This window comes from Leucoraja erinacea, chromosome 26, assembly GCF_028641065.1.
Source record: "Leucoraja erinacea ecotype New England chromosome 26, Leri_hhj_1, whole genome shotgun sequence".
In the NCBI taxonomy this organism is placed as follows: Eukaryota; Metazoa; Chordata; class Chondrichthyes; order Rajiformes; family Rajidae; genus Leucoraja; species Leucoraja erinaceus.
In genome coordinates, this window is record NC_073402.1 from 13,140,383 (window position 1) to 13,166,086 (window position 25,704).

At 42.5% G+C, this 25,704-nt stretch overlaps 1 protein-coding gene across 1 annotated transcript in view; it reads left to right on the forward strand.

The window, feature by feature from the left end:
• Nucleotides 1-25,704, forward strand: part of csmd2 (CUB and Sushi multiple domains 2) — a 577,487-nt gene that overhangs the window by 323,960 nt on the left and 227,823 nt on the right. The window contains 3 exon segments of the mRNA XM_055656152.1: nt 11,605-11,700; nt 15,511-15,714; nt 21,082-21,206. Coding sequence (XP_055512127.1) covers nt 11,605-11,700; nt 15,511-15,714; nt 21,082-21,206 — 425 coding nt within the window.

Genomic DNA, 25,704 nt, shown 5'->3' on the forward strand with positions numbered 1-25,704 from the left:
TCTAACCTGCAGCACAGACAAAGCTGGCATACAATATCAAGCAGCTATTAAAAAAACCATAGTGCAAGCCTGCTACTTGAAGGAATTGTATTAGTTCAAATGGAACATGCATTCCAAGAACAACAGATGTCATTGACTCCATCAGGATATCCAATAGTTCTAAAGTTAACAAATCCATGAATCAAACGCTATCTCCTCTGTGAGTATGAATTTTGATCAGAGGTTTCTTTTCTTATGAATGTTGTAGATTTCTGAAGCTGGCATACCTTTACATTTTCTGTCTGCAATGTCACAGCCTGCAGAGCTGCATGCTCTTGAAACACCCCCATAATCCTGACACAAAGGAGCCTCAGCTTTAATCTGAACTCAAGACTTGAACATCTTAACTTAATATCTGAATCCTCAATCAAAAAATCATAGGTTAATGCTGTCAGTTAAATGATTCATACTGTCTCTTAGGAAGTCCCTGGGCTTATCTTATGTAGATGTGTGGGAGCCAATTTTAAAATTAATAATTTAGCTGAGATTCTGGTGGTTATTTTTCCACTACATGCATAAGTAGTTCAGTTTCAACTAAACTCATGCTGGAAACATCTGAGGAAGGCACTTTGGCTTAGTGGCTCATCGTTTTGTCAATCTCATATTAAAACTGGCCTTGCCAGCAAGCTAAAGCTTAGATTTTACGCCTGGCTCATTGTGGGTGCTGAAATTCATTCTCTGTGACCCATGTCTCCCCTACTCAGAACAAGTCATCATCTGATTTGATATATTTATCGGTACTTCAAATCATAGAATAGTTCTTTATGTGGCCCCGTGTGTGGTTTATTTTAATACTGTAAGTGCTCATTATTCTACCTCTGCGAGTCAGCTTATCACTAGAACTGTAATAATTCAACAAAGGCACTGTCCAGAATTGTCAAACTAAACCAGTTAATGATTTTTATTTAATCGCATTAAACAACCACAGACAAAAAAGAAATCTTGTAAGGCAGGAAGCGTTTTGAAGAATTTAGGATGCTGTTCATTTAAACAGTTTCCTGACTCATTTTGTGCACAAAAGAAACAAAGGGAGAAATTGAATTTGATTGATTCAAATTCTGTGTTTCAACTCGCACTGTGTCAAACTTCGGTTCTGTTATCAAATAATCACATTGCTTGATGCTGACATCAAACCCCGGTGGAAGAAAGCTAATGTTTTATGTGAACCGTTTGCGACCAGACACACATGTTAATGGTTGGCAAGGGAGGTTTACTCGTACTACTGTGGGTGGGTTGCAACTTACATGGCAGGAAGGCAGGAACCAGAGCAACACCTCAGCAAGTGGTGGGATTGAGGGGAAGGTGGGGGTTATGCTACACACGTCTGACACAAAGGGCAGACGGGAGTGGGTTAATGGATATGGTTGGAATCAAGGGATGAAGTGTGTTTATTTCAATGTAAGGAGTGTATTAAGTAAAGCAAATTAATTTGGAGCCTGGAGTAGTGCATGAAAATATAATGTGGTATTCATTGCTGAGACTTGGTTGAGAGAGGGACAACTCAATGTGCCAAAGCTTCAATGTTTCACAAGTAATAGAGAGGGATGTGATAATGATGGAGAGTTGCATTACTCATGAGGGACAATGTCACAGCTGCACTCTGAGAGGACATACTGGAGAGTTTATCTACTGTGACCATATGAGTGGAGCCCAAAAATAAGAAAGATGCTGCCATTATGATGGGGTTATATCTTAGGCCTCCCAATATCTTAGGCCTCCCAATAGCCAATGTGGGGTATGCTAATGGCCTAGGGCAGCATGTTGATATCAAGATGGAAAACGCATGGAATCTATTGAAGAATATTAAGGTGGATGAGACCCCAGAGCCTGGTTCGGGTCTATTCCCAGGTTGTAGACAAAGGCAAGACAAGAGATGTTTAAGAAGGAACTGCAGATGCTAGAAAATCGAAGGTAGACAAAAGTGCTGGAGAAACTCAGCAGGTGCGGCAGCATCTATGGAGTGAAGGGAATAGGCAATGTTTTGGGCCAAAATCCTTCTTCAGACATGAGATTGTTGGGGCCCTGATAAAGATCTTTGTATCCTCTTAAGACATATGCAATGTGCCAAGTGACTAGAGAATAACCAATATTGGTCCTTTGTTGAAGAAGGATAATTCAGATAATCCAGAAAATTAAAGGTTGCTGAGCTTCACATCAGTGGGAGGGAAGCTATTGGAGAAGATTCTTCAGGATAGGATTTCTTCACATTTGGTATAACATGTACTTAGTCGGTGTAAGAAAGAACTGCAGATGCTTGTTTACACCAAAGATAGACAGAAAATGTTGGGGTAACTCAGCCGGTCAAGCAGCATCTCTGGACAAAAGGACCAGGTAAAGGGAAAGAAACATATTCCGTTTCCCCGGAAATGCTGCCTGACCCACAGAGTTATTCCAGCATTTTATGTCCATCTTCGGTGTACTTACTAGGGACAAGCAGCATGGCCTGTTACATCTAACGAATTATTTAATTTTTTGAGAAGATGATTGATGAGGGTAGGTTGGTGGATGTTGTCTGCATGGACATTGGTAAGGCATTTCACAAGTTCCCACATGGGTAGACTGATCTAGAAGATTAAAATCCATAGAATCCATGGTAACTTCATTTATTAGATTCAAATTTTGCAGTCATAGAAGTCAGAGTCATGGCGGTGTGGTGTATTTCTGACTGCAGGTCTCTAACCAGTGTTGATTCTCAGCAATCAGTACAGGGACCCATGGAAATTGTAGATACAGATGATGCATGAGTTGTGGAGGGTAAAGAAGGTTTGCAAACCATAGTGGAGGATATATACCAGTTGTAAATATGCGGGAGAAATGGTAGATGGAGCTTAATATTTCCAAGTATGAGGTGTTAGTCTTTTGGAGATCAAACAGTGGAAAGTACAGAGGTGGTGGAAAGTATATCAGGAGCCTTATCTTCATCTTTCATGTGGCGTGCACAGCCTAAAGTTGTTGGACAACTTGTTCTATTTTATCTTCCGTTTGTGCATGTCGAGTTGACTGCATTAATCGAAACAGGTAAAGCTTGCAATCTTCCACCCCAGGAGCTTTATGATCTATGATCTTAGGGCAAGTCCACAGTCCCCAGTAAATGGCAACACGTGGATAGAATGCATACAGATTGTCTGCCTTCATCAGTTGGGGCATTGGGTATAAGAGTGAGGAAGTCATGTTAGAGCTGTGGCAGCATGAGAGGAAGGATGTCGATAACTTAAAGAAGGTACAGAAGAAGATTCACCAGGCTGTTATATGGATTGGAGAGTGTTAGCTGTAACGACAGTTTGAACAAACTTTCGATTGACTTTTCTGCAGCATTGGAGGCTGAAGGGTGACCTGATAGGTTTATATAATTATAATAGTAAGATTAAACGAGTACTTACCAGTACGAAGTTTGATCTGTATTTTATGAGGAGTTACGATGAGGGATTACGTGAAGAACCCACCCAGCGCGCAGGCGCGGCATACTTCCAAGCAGCGGTGTGGAATCACAGATAGACACTAGTTGAAGTAAAGATAGTAAAGACCAACGAGACATTAGTCCGAATTTGATCTATATAATGAGGGTGGGAGCGGAGGGCACGTAATCCCTCATCGTAACTCCTCATAAAATACAGATCAAACTTCGTACTGGTAAGTACTCGTTTAATCTTACTATTTTACTTCGGAGTCACGTGAGTGACTACGTGGAGACTTCAAAGGTCTGTGATTTCAAACCGTGTAACAGTTATATCACTCACTGCCGAAAGATCATCGAGGGAGGAAGTGGTATCTAAAGACCAACAAGTTTGTTTAGTTATAAAAGAAATGTTTATTAACTATAACAAAAAATAGCTCCCCTGGGCTTTAAATCATAACTTTGCGGTTTCTAAAATGCTTTCCGCAAAGACGTCCTGTTCCATCAGCGGTTTTCTGTAGAATCGTTGGAATGTCGATTCCCTTGACCATCCCGCTGCTCTGAGGATGTGGTCTAGTGGAACCTGCATCCTATCCGCCGCTGAGGTGGACGCTGCCCTGGTTGAATGGGATTTAAAAACATCTGTGTTAATCCCTGCCATGTTGAGGACCTGTTTCAACCATCTGGATAAAGTCTGGCTGGTAACCCGTCCAAAAGGCTTTTTGTGGCTAACCCATAAGGCTTTCTCTCTCCCTCTAAGCGTTTGGGTAGTGTCTAAATAATGATGAAGGTGGGTCACCACACACAGCCTAGGTTCTGGAGGGTATGCCCGGAAGATCAACGGGGAGTTGGATGTACCTGGTCTACTTTGTTTTACCAACCCCGGCATGGTGAAAGTAATGGTATCTGGGGTGGTCACCATGTAGTTCAGATTTAGCTGATGGAGCGACTGAACCCTTTGAGCTGAGACAAGCGCCATGAGCATAAGGGTCTTATAAGTGGACTGTTCCAGGCTCAGGGATCCCACCGGAGGCCAACCTCGAAGGTGTGTCAGAACTACACTCACATCCCACATGTGGGTGTATCTAGGTGTAGGGGGTTTGGTGTTAAAGATCCCCTTAAGGAGTTTGATGACCAGAGGGTGGGATCCCACACTATGCTGTCCTATCGGCATGAGGTATGCGGACAGTGCGCTCCGAGCTGTATTGATGGCACTGTAGCTCATCTTGAGGTCATGGTGCAGGTGGGCCAGGAACTCCAGCACATCCGAGATCGAAGCCGTCTTGTAGGATGTCCCTGCTTCCAGACAGTACTGTTCCCATTTCCTGATGTAGGTCAGGTACTGTTTTTTGGTGGAAACTCGCAGGGATGCCGACATGGTGGTGATTGTTCTCTCTGATAACCCCAATCCCCGGTAAGGTCTGTTCAAAATCTGGAAACCAGGAGGTTCAATTTTTGGTGGCATGGATGGCTAATGCCAGTTACCGGGTGAGTCAATAATTGGGGGTGGTTATGAAGGACCATAGGTGTCTCTACCACCATGTCGTGGAACATTGGGAACCATGGTTGGGTAGGCCAGTCGGGCACGACCAGAATGCCAGAGGCTGAGTCTGCCTGAATTTTCTGGAGTACCCGACTGATGAGGCAGAAGGGAGGGAAAGCATAGAAAAAGAAATTTCCCCAATCCAGCGTGAAGGCATCTACCGCTGCTGCCTCTGGGTCTGGTTCCCAAGCCACATACATGGGTAGTTGGTGATTTAACCTAGACGCAAACAAATCTATATCTGGCGTACCATATTGCTTGACAATTTTAGCAAATAATTTTGGGTCCAACATCCATTCGATGTTGTCGTTGAATTTTCGTGACCTGGTGTCCGCCACTAAATTTAGCTTGCCTGGTAAATAGGCAGCTGATAGCCAAATATGTCTCTCGACACACCATTGCCAGATTATAGCAGTTAATTTGTCGCATGATACTGATTTTATGCCACCCATGTGCTGGATATAAGATACCGCCGTAGTGTTGTCGATCATAATCCTAACATGCACGTGCCGCATATCAGATGCATATGCTTTTAGCCCATAAAAGGCAGCGAGCATTTCCAAGAAGTTAATGCCCAGTGATTGTAGTAGCGATGCCTCTGAGTTAGTCCATCTGCCACCTGTGCTGTCTATGGAGTTAGTAGCTCCCCAGCCTAAAGCACTGGCATCCGTTGCAATGGTTATGTTAGGATTGGTTACGGCGATAGGACTGTGACTGTGCCAAATATTATCAACCCACCACTGAAGTTCTGATTTGGCTTCAGCGGGTAATTCCATTTTGCGATCATAATGCCCCCTATTAAGGCGTAATGCATGAGTCCTTGCTCTTTGTAAATTTTGATAATGCAAGGGCCCATGTTGGGCAGCCGGGAATGCTGCTACTATAGAGCCAATAACTCTGGCTACATGCCGTATCCTAGGTTGCGGTGTAGCAATTAAATGGTTACAAGCTTCGATGAGTGAAACTTTTTTGTCTCTGGGCAGAGTGACAGTCATGTGAATAGTGTCAATAGTGAAGCCTAGGTAATCCATGTTAGTAGTAGGCTCCAATATTGATTTATCTGGGTGAAGGATGAATCCCAAAGTTTCAAGGAGTTGTTTAGTGGCTAAAACTCCTGCGACAGCTTGTTCCCTTGTTCTCCCTAATATGAGAACATCGTCCAGATAGGCCACGACTAAATGTTTTAGTTCTCTCAATTTCTTCATGGCCACTTTAAGAATTTTCGTAAATAGTCTGGGAGCTGTCGTTAACCCATTGGGCAAGGCTCGGTACTGCCATAGCTGGCCCATCCAGATAAATTTCAGATATTTATAATAATCTTTATGAATGGGTACCAAATAGTAAGCATCTTTGATATCTATGCTTGCCATGTAGTATCCCTTGGAGATCAGTTGTCTGGCAGTGACAAATGTCTCCATTTTGAAATGTTGATACTCAACAGACTGATTAAGTGACGTCAGATCAATAATAATGCGACATCCACCATCTTTTTTGGATTTGAGAAAAATATTTGATACAAATTCTTGCGGCTCGTGTGTGGTCATTTCTATGATGCCTTTAGCCACGAGCCGATCAAGTTCAGCTTGTCCTTCTACCTTCTCAACTGCTGAGGGAAGGAATACCCTTTGGGGCATGTGCTGAACTGGCGGTTCTACGCCTGGTTTGAACTCAATTTTGTATCCACTAATACTGTTGAGTATAAACTTATTGTTAGTAAGGGAGCACCAAACATGCTTGAAGAACCTCAAACGTCCTCCTGTTAATACTACACCCTTTGTCTGTGTATGTTGACAGGAACCAGACCCACCTACCTCCATGTTTACTTGTGGGGTCGTTTTCGGTGGGTTTGGCCCAAGGTTGTCCGTGTTGGTGCTGCGGTGGGGCGGCGCATCTTCCCACGGCTCCGCCCTGGGCCCCGCTCTAAAAAAGAGCTCTGGGGGTAGTGGGAGGCGGTCACCAGGCTTTCACCAGCTCGGTACCTGCTGGTGGCTGCCGAGGCGTGCTGCCAACTGGGTGTCTTCACCCTGCTCGGTCCTGGCCCTGCCCTCATGAGGCCTACTGGTTTGGCCGCCTCTTCCAACTCCTTCAGCCTTTTGGCCAGATCTGCACCAAATAGCAGCGCCTCTCGTTCGGGCGCTGGAGCTTTGCAGAGGCCGGCATATGTTGGGTTGAGGGCAGGCCTGATGTTGTCCCGCCGTAGGCTATTTAGCTCATAGGTGGTGCTGCACATCAGTGCGAGGGCATCCTGCTGGGGTATGGTCAGGTCTTCATTCCCAACGGACCGAGCAAAGGCGGTGACGGCTGCTGAGTGGAGCTTCAGGACTCGCTGCATCTTGACTTCCTGAGCCCTGATCTGCTGCCCCAGCTGGTTCCAGATCTGCCCATTGACCGTTTTGACCCTCAGCGCCTCGCAATTCTCTGGCGCTGTGTATGTGTCAAGGGCCTGCTGGACGGCCTTGTCCTGCAGCGGGTTGTTGGACAGCCTGTTTATGCTGGCCGCCATTCTGGGTGGCAATACCATCCCAGTCGTTGGGGGCGCTGCGTATCGGCCCACTACACCCAGTAGCTCTTCTTCTAGCACGCCCGGCATGCTGATGGTATCCTCCGCCTGCCCTTGGGATAGGCCAGCCCAGTCCTGGCCTCCCTTACTGCCCTCGAACATAGAGGGTACAGAAGGGTGTGGAGAGGAGGAGGCCAAAGCCCGTCCTCCTGGGAGATGCCTAGCCTGCATCTCCTCGTTAATCATTCGCTCTAGGAGCTGCCTCATGCAGCTGATCCGAGCGTCTCCCCTTTTCGGTGGGGGAGAGTGTTCCCGTTCCTCCGATTCATCGGAGGACACCGGCCGGTCGGTCTTATGAGTCGCCTTCCTCCCTGTGCGGGGCGTTGAAATCTGCAGCACTGGGGGCGGCTCGGTGTCGGGTGAGCGGGAGCGTTGAAAAGGCTCCTCCGCTGCGAGAGGCTGCCGCCCAGCTATGGACCCCTCCTCGGGTGGAGTTGGGCAGGCAGTCCTCCTGGCTGGTCGCTTTCGAGAGGCCATAATTCTCCCTGGAGCGACTCTGTAACACAAAAAAGGCACTTACCTGAGGTCTTGTCTTTATGCTGCAGCTGGAGAGCCTGGCTCCAGCTGCTGCCGCTGTTGCACTGCTGACGTAATGCCGCGCCTGCGCGCTGGGTGGGTTCTTCACGTAGTCACTCACGTGACTCCGAAGTAAAATTACATAATTGAGCAAAGGGGTGGGAAGGTAGTAAAAGGTTTTTTTTCCCCCAGGTGGTAATAGTTTTAAGGTGAGAGCGGGAAAGTTTAGATGTATGAAGCACGTTTTTTTACACAGAAATTTAAAGGAGACGTACAAGGCTGTTTTTTTTACACAGACATTGATAGTTGCTCAGAATATACTGTCAAGGAAAGTCATGGAAGCAGATATGATGGTGATGTTTAAGAGGAATTCAAATGGCACATGAACATGGAGGGAATGGAGGGGTATGGATCATGTTGAGGCAGATGGGGTTAGTATAATTTGGTCAGCACAGATGCTGTGAGGATGAAGGGCCTGTTCTTGTGCTGTACTGTTCTTGGTTTCAATCCACCTCAATAAATAATTGATGCAATGTTTGTATTTTCCCAATTAACACTGGAAGCACTTATTTACAGTTGCAAAACTTCTTTATCCTTATAATCAGAAGTTTACTGCCTCTCTGAGCCAGTGCAATACTAGTGTCCTGCCAAGTTTTGTATAACATTGAGATAAAGTTCAATTCAATTGCAATAAAATCCTTCATTTTAATGAATGCAAATTCCCAAAGCATTTTCAAAAATATACTTGTCACTCAGACAATTAATAAATTCCAGACAAAATCTCTCCTGTGTGTCAAAGGGTAATTACATTGCTGAACAATCCCCAAAATAACTTGTGTGAAATGAAAAGGTCGAGGGAGGTGAAGTCATTGGTGTTTCTGTCCAAGGGGTTGTCAATGGTAATTGTGTCCTTTTTTACAATAACTTCACGGGCATTCGGACAGCGATGTCTGCTGACTTCACTTGCACTGATTATTTTCCCCTGTCCTTGTAGCATCAAAATGACAGGCATAGTGTCACAGAGAAATACAGCACAGAAACAGACGCCTCAGCCCACTGCTCCCATGCTAATCACCAATCACCCATTTGGTACCCATTGCATCCGAAGATGGGTCTGGTGTGCTGCAGCAAGCATTTCATTGTCCTTTCTGGGACACATGACAATAAAACCCTCTTGACTCTTGACCCGAAACATCACCTATTCCTTTTCTCCAGAGATGCTGTTTGACCCGCTGAGTTACTCCAGCTTTTTGTGTCTATCACCCATTTACACTACTCCTACGTTAATCTCATTTATTGGTTTACCCATACAGACCATCCTTGGTTTATGAACAGATTTTGTTTTTATAATGACCATAATTTTATTTAGTCCATATGTTGAAAAATACACAATATCACACAATATGGTAATCATAGCACCAGAATAGTGTAATGAACGGCATCAAAAGCACATACTGCAAATTCCATCAGGCGAAAGGTACAGAAGTGTGAAAATGTACAGCTCCCGATTCAGGGACAATTTCTTTCCAGCTGTTATTAGGCAACTGAACCATCCTATCAACAACCAGAGAGCAGCCTCGGATTATCTTTAATCAGACTTTACTGGACTTTATCTTGCACTAAATGTTATTCACATTATTCCCTTTATCATGTATCTGTACACTGTGGATGGCTCGATTGTAATCATGTATTGTCTTTCCACTGACTGATTAGCATACAATTAAATCTTTCCACTGCACCTCAGTACACGTGACAATAAACCAAACTAAACTAAGGCTGCCTAGAAAAAATAGCTACTAAAAATGGAGAGACACAGAGGGGATACAAGTCCTTCTGTTCAGAGGAACGAGCACACGTGCATACGTCAAAGGTCTGAATTTACTAATATTATGGGCGGCTGGTTATATGTATGAATGTCCTGAACTCGGGCATCACCAATCTGGGGACAGCCTATATTCACATCAACTGCCTTACAATGCTTGCAGTGCCGGAGACCCAGGTTCGATCCCAACTACGACTGCTGTTTGTGCGGAGTTTGCATGATTTTCCTCATGACTGCATGGGTTTTTCTTTGAGATTTTTGGTTTCCACCCACACTCCAAAGATGTACAGGTATGTAGGTTAATTGGCTTGGTGTATGTAAAATTGCCCCTAGTGTGTGTAGGGCAGTGTTAATGTGTGGGTATCGCTGGGCGGTGCGGACTAGGTGAGCAGAAGAGCCTGTCTTTGCGCTGTATCTCTAAACTCTAAAACTCTAAACACTCACCGTACACAAAAGCCAATTTACAGTGGCCAACCTGTGCATCTAAAAAATGTGAAAGGAAACAGTAGCAGCCGGAGGAAACATACACAGTCACAGGGAGAACATGCAAACTCCTCACAGACAGCAGTCAAGATCAGGACTGAACCAGAATCTCTGGTGTTGTGAGTCTGAGGCTCTGCGTGCTACCTCTCTGTGCCACCCACTCTTATTAGGCAGAGTGTTAACTAATCGGGTGATGTGAGTGGCTGGAAAAGATTGAATTTGAATTTCCAAGCTGCAAGTATTGGTCTCAAAAAGCAATTGCCTGTGTCAAGCAAGTTAGTGATGGGCTGTGGGAGGGGAAAATGAATGCAGGGGATCTAAAATCGAGTTGAAAGTATGCAGGTCAGAAACCAGCATAGTGTTTTTTTCATAAACAGATTTAATTGCTGTAAGACTTATGATGCCATCATGGCAAGTTATAGCAGGTGACAATATTTAATAAATATATTATTGAGTGTGGGAGTTATTGCACAGCCTTTGGACTGAAAAGTTTGCTTATGCAATACCTGAAATGAGCTGAACCTGCATCCATCAAGGATGGTGAGCGATGAATAACTTTCAGACTTCAGGATGCCAGACACAGTTTGCGTGAAACTATCCAGACCAGCAGCTGGCAGGTACAACTTTCAAAGAGCTAATAAAACTTGCCATTCCCTAACTGTATGTGAATGTAAAATACCTGAGACCAGAAATAGTTTCACCTCTCTTAACCTTTCTGTCTCACGCATTTTACTTCAGGGATCCTTCAGCAATGTAATTGATCTTTGGCATTAATGAGAGAATGCCTTTAGAATTTATTCATCATTTGAATATGAGAAGCAAACAAGGTTCTGAGTGGGAAATTGCCAACTTTTCTGGAGTAGGTTTGGGCACCAAAAGGTTGCCTATTTCCTTCGCTCCACAGATGCAGCTGCACCCGCTGAGTTTCTCCAGCATTTTTGTCTACCTTTTACCCAGCAAACCTGCTTTAGGGTTTTGCGTGACGTGGCCTGACCATTATGGATAAGAAATTTATTGTAACATTTTGCAGAACGTTTGGTAATAAAGGCTGATTTCCCTGCAATTGCTTTTTATCTCTTCCTCAAGCTAATATTACACAAACAAATAGTTCAAACAGCAGGAAAGCAAGAAAATCCTTCGGTTCAATAATGCCGCTTGCTGGTTCATGTTACTTGTTTGATGTTTCAGGAATCTCGCCGACTGTGTTAATCTTCATAGTTTTCAAATTCTTTCCTCAATTATCACAGGGGAATCTTTGCCCTTGGCTACCTCCAATCAAGTGCTGATGAAGTTCAGTGCCAAGAGTCATGCAACAGCTCGAGGATTTCACTTTGTTTATCAAGGTAGGCCTTCCGAAGCGTTTTGTCGAGTGGTTCGTTTTAAAGCATAAATTAACCATGTTCTTTTGTGAAACTGTATGATTGATATGACAGAACTTCATTGATTCAAATCATGGACTAACCATGATAAAAGATAGTCGAGTGAAAAGATCATGAACTTGTCACAGTGGTGTAAGGGAGCAGTGGGTGGGATCGAGGTGGCAGGAAAGAGATTGAGGGGAGGGGCGTGTTGTCAGGGTCTGGATGAACAGCAAAAAATAATATTGGGAAGATTAGTGTATGGGTGAGGTCTGCTTTGGTGGCCTGGACTGACCAGTTTAGGAGATGGGGTGAACAGTATCTGGGCCAGGCTAAGTCAGTGTGAGATCACTTTGTGGAATCATTATTTGGGATGTTGCTACAGAGAGCGATAGGATGATACATTTAGGTTTTTTATTGTTACATATCTTGAGGTACAGTGGAAAGCTTTGTTTTGTATGCTGTCCAACCAAATCAGAAAACTATACATAAATACAATCAACCCCAAGTCAAGTACAAGAGAGAGAGAGAGCAAAGGGGAAGAAACAGAGTGCAGAATATAGCTCTCAGCATTACAATGCACTAGTTCCAGAGTCAAAGTCCAATGTCCACAATGGAGTAGGGATTAATCAGACTGTACCACGGCCTACAGAAGAACCATTCAGAAGCCTGATAACAATGGGGAAGAAACTGTTCCTGCATCTAGTGGTCCAGGTTTCTGCCCGGTGTGAGAGGGAAGAAGAAGGAATGACAGAGATGGGGCATCTTTGATTACATTGGCTGCTTTTCTTAGGTAGTGTGAAGTGTTGATGGAGACAATGGGGGGAGTATAAAAGGTAAATCATCTATTTACCTCATTGAGGTGTCAGTCCACATTGCTGAGTGAAAGCCTGGTTTGCCCAGTTTTTCCCAATTATGGTCCCTCCCAGGACATGGTCAAATTTCTTCCATAATGCTTCAAGCAGAGTTTTAAAAGGATAATATTGTGATTTGATATATGATTTGATATAGAGATAATATCAGATGCTCAAATGCTGCCGAAGAGTGCCCAGATACATTAATGGAACAAAGCAAAACAATTTGAAGATGGTCTTGCGCTTTCACTCCTATGTTTTCAATCACATTGCCTTAAATAAGGCAATAATCATAGAAATTCAGTTAGGCTTATTTTGAATATAGAAGAAATATAAATCTATCCTGACCTGGAATGGATCTTACCACATGAGAGAGTGGGAAATGAAGAAACAAGTTTTATGGGCATCAGGAATTGAGTTTTGGGAACAGCTTTCATTAAGTTGAGCTAGTATCTGTTTAGTCATTAATTTACATTTTAATAACATCGAGAACACCCAAAGGATAGGAAACAAAAATTAAAAAAACACCATGAAAGAGGAAAAAAAAGAGTGATTAATATTTTTGATTCAAATTGCAAAATAATTTATAATAAAGTACCATTGAAGAACATATTATATGGGCTCTCGAGGAAAATTAGTGTATTTTTAGAGATAATGGAGTCCTGGGTTCATTTGGAAGATGGAAAGATGAGTTTGATCTTGCTGAGATCCGGTGATTCTTAAATATGTATATTTCCTTGATGTCAAGGACTCAGGCTGAATTATTGGCCTAAGTTTAATATCTGTTCAGTTGAAAGCCTTTTCTACATAGGTTAAAATGTTATGCCAATGTATTGACTAGATTACTATTGTGTTGTTTACGAGCAATGAACCAGTCTCCAGCTATCAGAGAGGGAGTGAAGTGTGTTGTTGGGTGAGCTGTTAGTCAGAGAGTGTTTGAGCTACTCAAAAACTAAGGAACTTTGGCCATTGGATTGTGCACTACGAGGATCATATTCAATTGAGAAATTCAGATATCATATGCTCCTTCAATCGTATTCATTTCAAATCTGAGTTTGATATTACTTTAAAATGAAGAAAGACACAAAAAGCTGGAGTAACTCAGTAGGACAGGCAGCATCTCTGGAGAGAAGGAATGGGTGAGGTTTCGGAACGAGACCCTTCTACAGTGTCTGACGTCTTGACCGAAACGTCACCCTTTCCTTCTCTCCAGAGACGATGCCTGTCCCACTGAGTTACTCCAGTCTTTTGTGTCAATCTTCAGTTTGCAGTTCCTTCCTACCCATTTGATATTACTTCAAGTGTGTTCCATGCCCTCATGATGATGTCCCTGAACCTGGTTAGGGACCTGGATTTGGACTTAAATTCAGATGATTGGACCAGGCCTGATGTGCTGCCTGTGTCTCTGGTACCTAGATATCTCATCTCAGGGGCTTGGGTCATTCGTTTATGTAAGAAGGAACTGCAGATGCTGGTTTAAATTGAAGATAAACACAAAAAGCTGGCATAAATCAGAAGGACAGGCAGCATCTCTGGAGAGAAGGAATGGGTGACATTTTGAGTCGAAGGTCGGAAGAAGGTCTGAAGAAGGGTCTCTACCTGAAATGTCACCCGTTCCTTCTCTCCAGAGATGCTGCCTGTGCCGCTGAGTTACTCCAGCATTCTGTGTGCATCTAGAGTTTGGAGAATCCCAGCATCAGATGGGCTTCAAAACCTGCTAACTAGCATGAGGAGGGCACTGGGTAGGTATTACTTGGCCCTGAGTAGACAGGAGATTGCATTTAGAGTATTGTGTTCAGTCCTGGGCACTATATTATAGGAAAGATGTTATCAAGCTTGAAAGGGTTCAGAGATTTACAAGGATGTTGGCAGAACTAGAGGTCCTGAGCTATAGGGGGAGGTTGAGTAGGCTGGGTCCTAGGGGCGCAGCAGAATGAGGGGTGATCTTATAGTGCATTAGATCATGAGAGGAATAAATCAGGTAGATACACAGAATCTCTTGCCCAGAGTAGGTGAATCGAGGATCAGATGACAGAGGTTCAAGGTGGAGGGGAAAAGATTTAATAGGAAACTGAGCGGTGCCTTTTTCACACAAAGGGCGGTGGGTGTATGGAGCAAACTGCCAGAGGAGGTAGTTGAGGCTGGGACTATCACAATGTTTACAACACAGTTAGACAGGTACATGGATAGGACAGGTTTGGAGAGATGTAATAATAATAATAATACATTTTATTTATTGGGCGCCTTTCAGACATCTCAAGGACACCTTACATAGGTTAACAGGAAATATGAACATATAATCAGAATAAAATAAAGCGCAGGCAGGTGGGACTATTGTAGTTGGGACATGTTGGCTGGTGTGGGAAAGTTGGGCCAAAGGGCCTGTTCTCGAGCTGTATCACTCAATGATTCTATGACTCTAGGTATTACTCGGGCCTTGAGTGGGCAGGCCGTGTGAGGGGGTCAGCCTCCTCAGGGCTTACCCAGTCTGCCAAGGCTGACCAAAACCTTCCTCCAACAAAATACTCAATGCTGAGAGAGGAGTGAACTTTAACCTGGAATAGCTCAGTGCAGGTTTCAGAGGAGTTCTGAATGCAATGTTCTCACCCAGTGTGATCTATTGCATCCTGTCCTTTACCTGCCGATATACTGGTCTGTGTGCAGTTGCATAAACATCCACATATAACTTTTCTGTTGTGGACTGAAGCTATGAAAACTTACTGAAATATAACATTTGTATTCTAGATGATGTTTATATAGATTCAAAAACGATTTATTGATTACATTGTGTTTAGGTTGCTAGTTTGCATATAAATAGCTTTTCCGGCTGGTTGAAAGATTTTCATTTGTATCTTCTTGTTTTTTCTGCTTGAATTCTATCCATTGTTTGATGATGAAATTGAGAGTTGAATTTTGAGTTATTCCATTCATTCATCTACAGCTGTGCCTCGCACAAGTGCCACACAATGCAGCTCCGTACCTGAACCAAGGTATGGCAGAAGAATTGGAAATGACTTTGCTGTTGGGGCCATTATCCACTTTGAATGCAACCCAGGCTACGCCCTTCAGGGTTCCCAGAACATCAAATGCCTGGCTGTGCCTGATGCCTTGGCACAGTGGAATGACTCTTCTCCAAGCTGTTCAGGTAATGATCAAAAACTGGTAGATTTGTTAACATTAACTTGTTATAGCCAGTGGTTAAACTCTGAGAACACGTAATAAACCAATCAAAGGAATTATTGCAATGATTTAAATATTGAATAATGTAAGGCCATCAGACGATGACTGGTAGATTATTAATTGTTGCATTTAGTATTGTAACCGTAGGCTCTGAAATTATGAATATATCTTAGATCTGAATAAAGCCTATTCTCATTAACTGATTTATACCCACCATTGGTTTTAGAAACATAGAAACATGTCCAAATCTGTCCAATGATGGGCTAAACTGTAGGTTCATTTTCACCTCTTCCACAGCCAACAATGGACCATTGTGGGCTCCTTTTTTTCTTGGTCATCGGTGCCAGCTCTGATTTGTTCTGTAACTTTTCATACCTCTAATTTCCCTCTCCCCTGACTCTGTCTGAAGAAGGGTTTCGATTCGAAACATCTCCTATTTCTTGAAGGTACACAAAATTGCTGGAGAAACTCAGCGGGTGCAGCAGCATCTATGGAGCGAAGGAAATAGGCGACGTTTCGGGCCGAAACTCTTCTTCAGACTGATGGGGGGGGGAGAAGGAAGGAAAAGGCGAGGAAGAGGAGCCCGAGGGCGGGCGGATGGGAGGGTGGGAGGAGACAGCTAGAGGGTTAAGGAAGGGGAGGAGACAGCAAGGGCTAGCAAAATTGGGAGAATTCAATGTTAATGCCACCCGGACGGCATAGATGCCGCCTGACCCGCTGAGTTACTACAGTTATTTGTGTTTGGTTTAAAGCAGAATCTGCAGTGCCCTCCTGCACTGTAGAGGTTAAGAGAACACAGCCTGATTTGCTCCACAGTAGGTGCCTCGAACATGTGCTGTTCTTGGCCTGAGTGGCTGCATTCCACCTCTGAACATTCTTGCTTGTGTACATTAGGACAAGTTAGAACTCAGCGGCGTAATCCCATGTGGTTAACCAATCTGCCAGAACTCATACTTTAACATCATTGACTTGGATTGAGTGTTAGAAACTGTTTCTGTGGAGTTAAATGTCAGTCAGTATATTTTAGGATTTGCACATTAGTAGCTCGCTGACAGTTTTTGACGTTGCACTAATATATGCAGATAGAAAAACAATGCTTTAAATAAAGAACAATATCTGTTTTGTTATTTTCTGTACTGTAATATGAACGTTTGCAACAGAAAACGGGGGCAAAGAAATGCAGGTGAAATTTAACTCTGACAAGAGTGATGACCCAATTTGGGAAGTGAAATTAGGCCAAGGTTTATACAATGAATGGAAGGGCCCTGGAGAGTGTTGTTGAGCAGAGAGACCAAAGGGCAAAAATAAATAGTTCCCTGAAACTCAGGTAAACAGTTTATGCTTACCTTCATTTGCTGTGGCACTTTGTACAAGAGCAAAAAAACTAAAAGCTGGAGGAACTCCGTTGTTTAGGCAGTCTCTGGGTAGGGAATGGTCAGACAGCATTTCAGGTCAGGACCCCTTGTTGGACTGATTGAGCAGACAGGAAAAAACTGTAAAAGAAAGATACTGTAGGGTGGGGCAAAGCCTGGCAAGTGATAGAGGAGGGGGTGATTGCCAAATAGACGGAACAAGCGACAGTGGCAGAGGTGAAAAGGAGTCAAAAGGGTGTCATTAAGAAGAGGAGGGGATTGTTAAGCATGAGGGAGGGATATGGGTGGAACGGAACAGGGGGGAGGGGAAAGAAGAGCGATAAAAGGGAAATATGTGACTCAGATTGTGTAGTGGTGGGAAAAGGAGCAGGGTGATTAGGGTGGTGGGAAATGATGGGAGAAATGTGTTTACATCAGGTGGAGGGGAATGGGGAAACAGCGGGGGTATTAGTTGAAATTGTAGATTTCAATATTTGAAATCTTTGGTAATGAGGACAGCAGGCAACAGAAAGGTTGTTATGAAGGTACACAAAAATGCTGGAGAAACTCAGCGGGTACAGCAGCATCTATGGAGCGAAGGAAATAGGCAACGTTTCGGCCCAAAACGTTGCCTATTTCCTTCGCTCCATAGATGCTGCTGCACCTGCTGAGTTTCTCCAGCATCTTTGTGTACCTTCGATTTTCCAGCATCTGCAGGTCCTTCTTAAACACAAGGTTGTTATGAAAATGTGAAGAGGAATTAATATGGATTGCAACTGGGAGATCAAGCAGACCTTGGCGGACATAGCACAGGTGTTTGGTGAACCAGTTTACGCTTGGTCTGACCGTAACGGAGGCCATATCGGGAACACTGAACCCAATAGGTGGGAAGAGGTGCGCATAATCATCTGCCTCAACTGCAAGGGGTGCTAGGTAGACGTGAGAGATAGACATGGGAGAGGGTATGTTAGGACAGGTGTTACAGGTCCTGTGGTTGCAGGAGAAAATGCCTGGAAAATGGGTGGTTGAGTGGGAAAGGATCAGATTATAATTATAAGGAGAGATTGGTAAAGTTTCCCTGGAGCAAAAAAAGGCTGAGCGGTGACATTACAGAGGTCTATAAAATTATGAATGGTATCGATAGGGTCGTCACAGTATTTTTCCAGGAGTGGGGGAATGAAAGAAGAGGGAATCTGAGGAACAAGTTTTTCATACAGAGGGAGTTGGATATATGGAACGAGTTGCCAGAGGAAGTGGCAGAGGCAGGTGCAAGTACAATGTTCACAAGCATATTAGTTAGGTGTAGATGGGGTAGGGACCAGTTTCAGGCAACTGAGGTTAGCTTAGGCATCTTGAAAGGCAAGTTGGGCAGAACGGTAGTTTCCATCATGTATAACTGCATGAATTTCTCTATGAATTTCTCTATGAATCTACAACGTGCCAGTCATAATCAGTTGTCTATATCTCCCAAACGCCACCTTTCCCCATAACATATTCTTTAAGGAGCATGTTGTCCAGAAAGCCATCACAACATACGCCCTGCCTTCTGCAGCACCAAGCTCCGACTATGTCCCAGGCAGATAACCTCTCAACTTGTCCCTGAGCCCATATTTCCACTTGTACGCTTTATATAGCATGTTGCAAAATGTGCTATGGCATCTCAGTCGGCCCAGTTCAATGGACCTTGGCCTCACTGAAGAAAAATTGCAACACGGCACAGCAACCCTGCAAGAGACCTTTTGGACTGCAGGGGTTTTAGGCAGATTTAACTGCACTGAGTCAGTGTAGCATGGTACGATTCCCAGGAAGAAGGTTACGTGCTGTGAGGAAAGACTGAGGAAGATTGATTTAAAATCACTAAAAATTCACGAGAATGAGAAGTGATCTCTTTCAAACGTTTACAATTCTGAGAGAGATTGACAGAGTAAGCACAAAGATCCTGTCTCCACAGGCTGGAGAATAAGAACGGGGAGATATGTTCTCAGGATAAAAGCACAGCCATCTATAGCTGAGAGGAGGAAAAATGTTGTTACTTAGAGGATTGTAAATCATTTAAACTCTGCTCCAGAGAGCTTGAATGCTCAAACATTCAGTATATTCATTGCAGAGATTTGATAGGTTTTTGGACACTGAAGCAATCGTCAGATATAGGGATCAGGCAGGAAGGTCGACGAGATAGAGGATCAGATATGATTATATAAAATTGAGAAACAGCAACAGGGACAAGTAGACTCTTGCTACTTCTATTCTTTTGTTTTTTCATGTAAATAAATCGTAAAGCATATATGTCATATAAGACTCTATTTGCCTTTTAAGTGGTGACCTATTTAAATTCCTGTTTAAAATGTAGAAACGTTTATCCCAGATTGTCATTATCATTGTTCCACGGTGTTCAGATAGAATGTGTCCATCAGCTAAGGAGGGTGAAAACGGAGCAGACAAATTCCATTAGATATTGCAACTGGCACCATGGTTCCTGAAATGAAATTTTGATTCTCCTCACATTTGATAAATGTTGTCACAAAGACAGCACAGAGGATATTGTACCGAGCACACGTGGGCCCCACAATGCCCAACAATGATACTGAAGCAGGTCTTTACCAGAGTATCTGAACACTTCAGGTTTAGGTCAGGTTAGGTTTAATATTGTTGCATGTACCAAAGTGCAGTGAAACACTTTGTTATCCCATCAAATCAGATAATACCCTATATAAATACAAGCAAGCAAAACTTAAGTAGAGTAAGTGAAGCGAGGGAAAAGATACAAAGTGCGGAATATAATTTTATACATTATTGTGCAACCGTTCCAGAGTCAAAGTCCAAAGTCTGCAATGGGGTAGAGGTGAATCGGACAGTACCCTTGCTTATGGAAGGGCTGTTCAAAAGCTTGATAACAGAGGGGGAAAAGCTGTCCTTGAGTTTGGTGATGCCTCTTTCAAGGTTCCCTATTTTCTGCCCAATAGGAGCGGGATGAAGAAGGAATAACTGGGGTGGGAAAAGTATTTGATCATATTGGCTGCTTTCCTGAGGCAGCATGAAATGTCAGTGAAGTCAGTGGTGGAGAGTCTGGCTGTTGGATGGACTGGGCTGCATTCAAAACTCTCTCCAATTTCTTGCGCTCTGGGGGTAAAGCCGTCCCCAAACCAAGCTGAGATGCAACCCGACTGTATGGTGCATCTGTAGTGGTATTGAAAGAGTATGCCTCCTTCGGGGCTGTTGCTGGGGTGTCGAAAGCAGTCTTCCTTTTGGTTGGCCTGTGTTTATGTCTTATTTGTAACCGGTAACTCTAACCCTCACCTGCGATCTTGTTTTGTTTCATTTCCCAACCCTATTATCCTTTAATTGAAACTTACACCCTTTAACTATCTGTGTGACCAACTCCTCACATTTCATTGACTCATCTCACTCATGCAAGACCTAATGTCATGGAAAATATTACAATGTGTAAAGCATGAATTATGCCCATATTTTAGTGGAAAATACTGCAATCTGGCAAAGTCTCTTCTTTAGGTGTTAACTTATTAAACTAGATTTCTTGTTTATGACACAATGTTGCAAAGCATTATTTGTCCAGTGGTTGGATAAAACTGATCTCGTAATAATTTGTATTATCTCAGTGGGTAATGTCTCCAATAAAAGGGCTCTTTGTTCAGCTCTGACAGATGATTTAGTACATAATATCATGGGGCATGTAGGCTGTTCTGTACTTTGAAAAAAAAAATTTAAAAGGTCACCCAGTGAAGAAAAATGTAAATATTTTTTATTTTTAATATTTCTTCCTTTGTAGAAGCATCATTGCATTATTTTGGGCCTTTGATTTGATAAGCAGTTAAACATTGTAAACCAATATTAACTTGTTCAGCGATTTATGGACAAACTGGAGGAAATGTTGATATAAGACCACATCGTAACTTTACATTTGAGACATACTTCTCTTCTTATTCTGCCTTAATGAAACCTGTTCATCTTTCTCTTGTCAGTTCCTTGTGGAGGAAATCTCACTGAGCGAAAGGGCACAATTCTATCACCGGGTTTTCCTGATCCTTATCAGAACAGCCTGAACTGTTTGTGGAAAATCACAGTCCCGGAAGGAGCTGGCATTCAGGTATCTATTAATATTGTATGAAGGACGAATGTACCGCCGTGAATCTGCTCGCTGTTTATAAAGAAGCACACTTTGAATTCTGCCCTAAAGTATTGACTTTAAATGTTTACAATATGTACAACTGTAAGCAGCTTTTAAAAATGGATATTTGGCCTCAACAGGTCACCTATCGCTGGATAAATTTATCACTTATGCAGAACAAAGAACAACATAGAACGGGCCCTCAGGCCCACAATGTCTGTGCCGAACATGACAACAATCTAAATTAAATCTTCTCTGACTGCACATATCCCTCTGTTCCCTTCATACCCAAGCACCTATCTGAAAGCCTCTTAAATGCCTCTAAAGTATCTTCCTCTCCCATCACCACTGGCAGCGTGTTCCAGGCTCCCACCACTCTCTATATAAAAACCTTGCCCTGCACACCTCTTTTACATTTTGCCCCTCTCATCTTAAAACTATGTCCGCTATCTTTACATTTCCAGCTGGGAAAAAGCTTTTGACAGTCTACCCCACCCTTGCCTCTCATAATTGTCTGTACTTCTATCAGGTCTTCCCTCTCAGCCTCATGCAAATATATGTCACCTGTAGGAATATTCTTTGATTTCCCTACATTTATTATGATGCTCACGTGTCTATAATTTGTTGGGTTATCCCTATTCATCTTCTGAAATAATGGAATAACATTGGTTATTCTCCAGTCCTCAGGTCCTATTGCTCAAAAGTCACAAAGATCTCTGTCAATGTCTCAGAAATCTCCTCTTGTTTCCCTCAATATCCTGGGATAGTCTATTATTCTTTTAGTACTTACTCATCATCTCTGCTTCCAAGCATAAATTCCGTCTTTTCTCCTTGAGTGGATCTACTTTTCCATAGCCATTCTTGTGTTTTTATGGCCTCTCAACTCCCTGTTGAACTTTGTTCCTGCTTTCTTTATATTCCTCAAAGGCTCTGTCTAATTTCAGCTTCCAAAACCACACATCTGCTTCTTTTTTCCTTTTTGACTACATTTATAATACCAAAGTACCTGAACCTGGCCATCCTTGTTTTCCTTCTTCACAGGAACAGGTTGGGCCTGAATTCTGACTAGCTGGCATTTAAATAACCTCCACGTGATGAATTTGCACTAACCCAAATAAGAGACACTCCTAATCCACTTTCCACAGTTCCTGCCTAATACTGTTGTAATTTTCCTTTCATTGATTTAACTATTTCCCCCAATTCAGCACTTTCCCGTGCCCCAGTCTTATCATAAAACTTACAAAGTTATCATCACTATTCCCAAAATGCTCTAAAAAATGCTCCCAAAATTCCAATCGCTTGGCTCATTTCCTATTATAAGGTCTGGTATGGCCATTTGCCTGCTTGGAAATTCCGTGTGCAGTTTCAAGAAAACCTCAAATACGAACCACAAATGTTGCCCTACCTAAGCCTCTTACACTAACGAAGACCTAGTGAATATTGGGAAAATTAAAGCTACCCATACACCAAACTTGTTACTTTTCTATTGTTCCATAACCTGTCCCTCCATCTCCAGTAGTTCGCTGCGAGGCTTGTGGTATAACCTCATCGTGGAGCTTGCACCTTTTCTTATTTCTGGGCTGGATGGAATATTCTGGAAGTAAAAATTTAGCTCCTACATAGAAAAGACCAATATAGGGCCAAATATCACTTTGCTCCAGGTTTTGTGTTTAATGTAATTTGATACATTATGGAGAAAGGACAAGTACTGCAATGCAGTTGCACAGAGTTTTCAACTGGTGGAATAAGCCTGACCAAAATCAAATGGCACGGTGGTGCAGTGGTAGAGTTGCTGCCTTACAATACCAGAGACCCGGGTTTGATCCTAACTACGGGTGCTTGTCTGTATGGAGTTTGTACGTTCTCCCCGTGACCGTGTGTGTTTTCTCTGAGATCTTCGGTTTCCTCCCACACTCCGAAGACATACAGGTTTGTAGATTAATTGGCATAAGTGTAAATTGTCCCCAGTTTGTGTAGCATAGTGTTAATGAGTGGGGATTGCTGGTTGAAGCGGACTCAATGGGCCGATGAGTGTGTTCTGCCTCTTTACACCAATACTCCTTGCCTCAACCATTCCACGTGCCAGTGAGTTCTGTTAAACCACTCCGTCATTAGAGGAATACTATCTGAATTCTCTACTGCATTTCTTGGTGATTATTTTATTATTTAGTTGTGCTCTTCCCAAGTTGGAACATTCTGTCTTCACCCAGCCTGGCAAGACGTTTCATCATTTTAAAGATCTATTTGGGCCATACCTCAACATTTGCTTAACAGTAAAGAGTCAGTTGGTTCACCTTTTCCTGATACATATACTCTTTTATTATCATTGTAAATTATCCACTCCTTTACTTCTATCTTTTTGTAATATGATGATCTGTAAAACAGAAAATCGGTCTATTCAAGGGTTGCACGTTCTTTGCATAACTTCCCTCTTTTCAATTCTATGCCTTTAGGAATAATGTTCGCTGAACATGTATGCATTTATTATGACTATAAAATGAACAAAATCTACAACTCCACTGCATTTCTAATGAAAGAAAACACCTGGAAGATTTTTTTTTCTTTCAGCGAGAAGGAGAAGGGGAAATAGAATTTAACTGCTGTAGTGCCACGCACTAAATGTGAAGAACAATTTAATTCATGCACATTCAAAAATGACACTCCTATAATACCTTTGAAAACCCAACTCAGAATGTAACAGTGCAGGGAAAGGTACAGTGTGCATGTAAGTGCACAGCAGCAAATGTTGGGGTGAAAGGCTGTTGTTAAAGATATTTGTTGCAATAGGCAAATCTTTGCTCGAGATCGGTAGGTCACCATTCCTGTTGATGATGGACACAAAGTGCTGGAGTGACTCGATGGGTGTCTGGAGATAAAAGATAGGTGACATTTCAGGTTGAAACCCTTTTTCTGAAGAAAGGTTCCGATCTGAAACATTACCCAACCTTTTTCTCCAGAGATGCTGCCGTACCCGTTGACTTACTCCAGCATTTTGTGTCTATCTTTGTTATAAACCAGCATTTGTAGTTCCTTACTACACTGTCCTGTTGATTAACTGGTTGCAACTTACCTACATATCTAAATTAATGGCCTTTTCCAGAATAGCTTTTGAATATTTACAGCAAAACATAACGGACTATTCCCGGGAATATATATCTGATTGCTCAGGAATCTGTTATTTAACAATGGAAAAGAAAATATAATGTGTTTTAAAAATACATTAACTTGTTTGCAATTATTCAAGTAATGCATTACATTTAATTTTCATAATCCTTTGACCACTCCTTCGAGAGGTTTCTGTGCTAATTACAGATTCATTATCCGTTCCAGAATTTTTAGTATGCTGAATTTTTAATGATATAATGCAGGCAGATGGATTATAAAATCATTTTATTTACTTGTGTGAAGGGGGCAAAGCAAGTTACTTCAGTTAAATTGATTATTCACTATTCATTGAACAAATTAATTCATTTCCATTAAAAATCAAATTCCAAATGCTCAAGTACAACCCAGTGCCATCTCGACATATCAATATAAAAATTGATTTGTTTCTAAAAGTGATTCACCTAAATCTGAATGATGGTCTGAAGAAGGGTTTTGACTTGAAACATCACCCATTCCTTCTCTCCCGCTGAGTCACTCCAGCATTTTGTTTCTATCTTCAGTGTAAATCAGCACCTGCAGTTCCTTCCTGCACTGATGGTCTAAGTATCTACCTTTCAAAAAAAAAAACAGAACAATAGCTCAATTCATGTTTTAATTTGGTGTTGAGCATTGGTAATGCCTGAGAAGTAGTCCACAGCTCTTCAGCAGTCCACTGAGGTAAATGAATCCTGCTAGTTGAACTCCATAGACACTCATGACGACATTGAGTGACTGTGCCTGGCAACAGTAGGGCAGAGTTGCCTCATAGCTGCATTGTGGAAGAGAGAAACTTGAAAGGCAATGTAAGAGAACGCATTGAATTGATGGTACAATGATGTAGAGTAAGAAGTGTACCAATAGCGCTTACAGTATAAATTATAAATAAAGTATAATTTTGAAATATCAATGATCCCCCACCAGTACCTTCCCATGAATATATACATAATGAATACAATCTGAGAGCAAGTGTCAGTATAACATTCTACGTCAGAGCTATGCTTATTTGACTGCTCATGCCTTTTCCCAGCATCAGATCTTCTGCTTCCCAATGGAAGATGATAAATGGCAAACAAACCACAAGCTGGGTTGATTTGCTCCCAGCTATATTCCAAGCCAAAATATCATAAAGCTTACAATTCCTGGTAACAATATTCCTGCAGCTGAGAGCATCAATTCACCTCAGAGCTGAAGTTGAACTTGAGATTTCCCAGATATGCATGGATTAGGAAAATTATCTCCTGAGAAGGCATTTATCTGATCCCTAATGGTCTAGGACAAGGAGAGGTGATCTCAATGGGCAAGATTGTGCTTAGTCATATCTGAGTTGGGTACA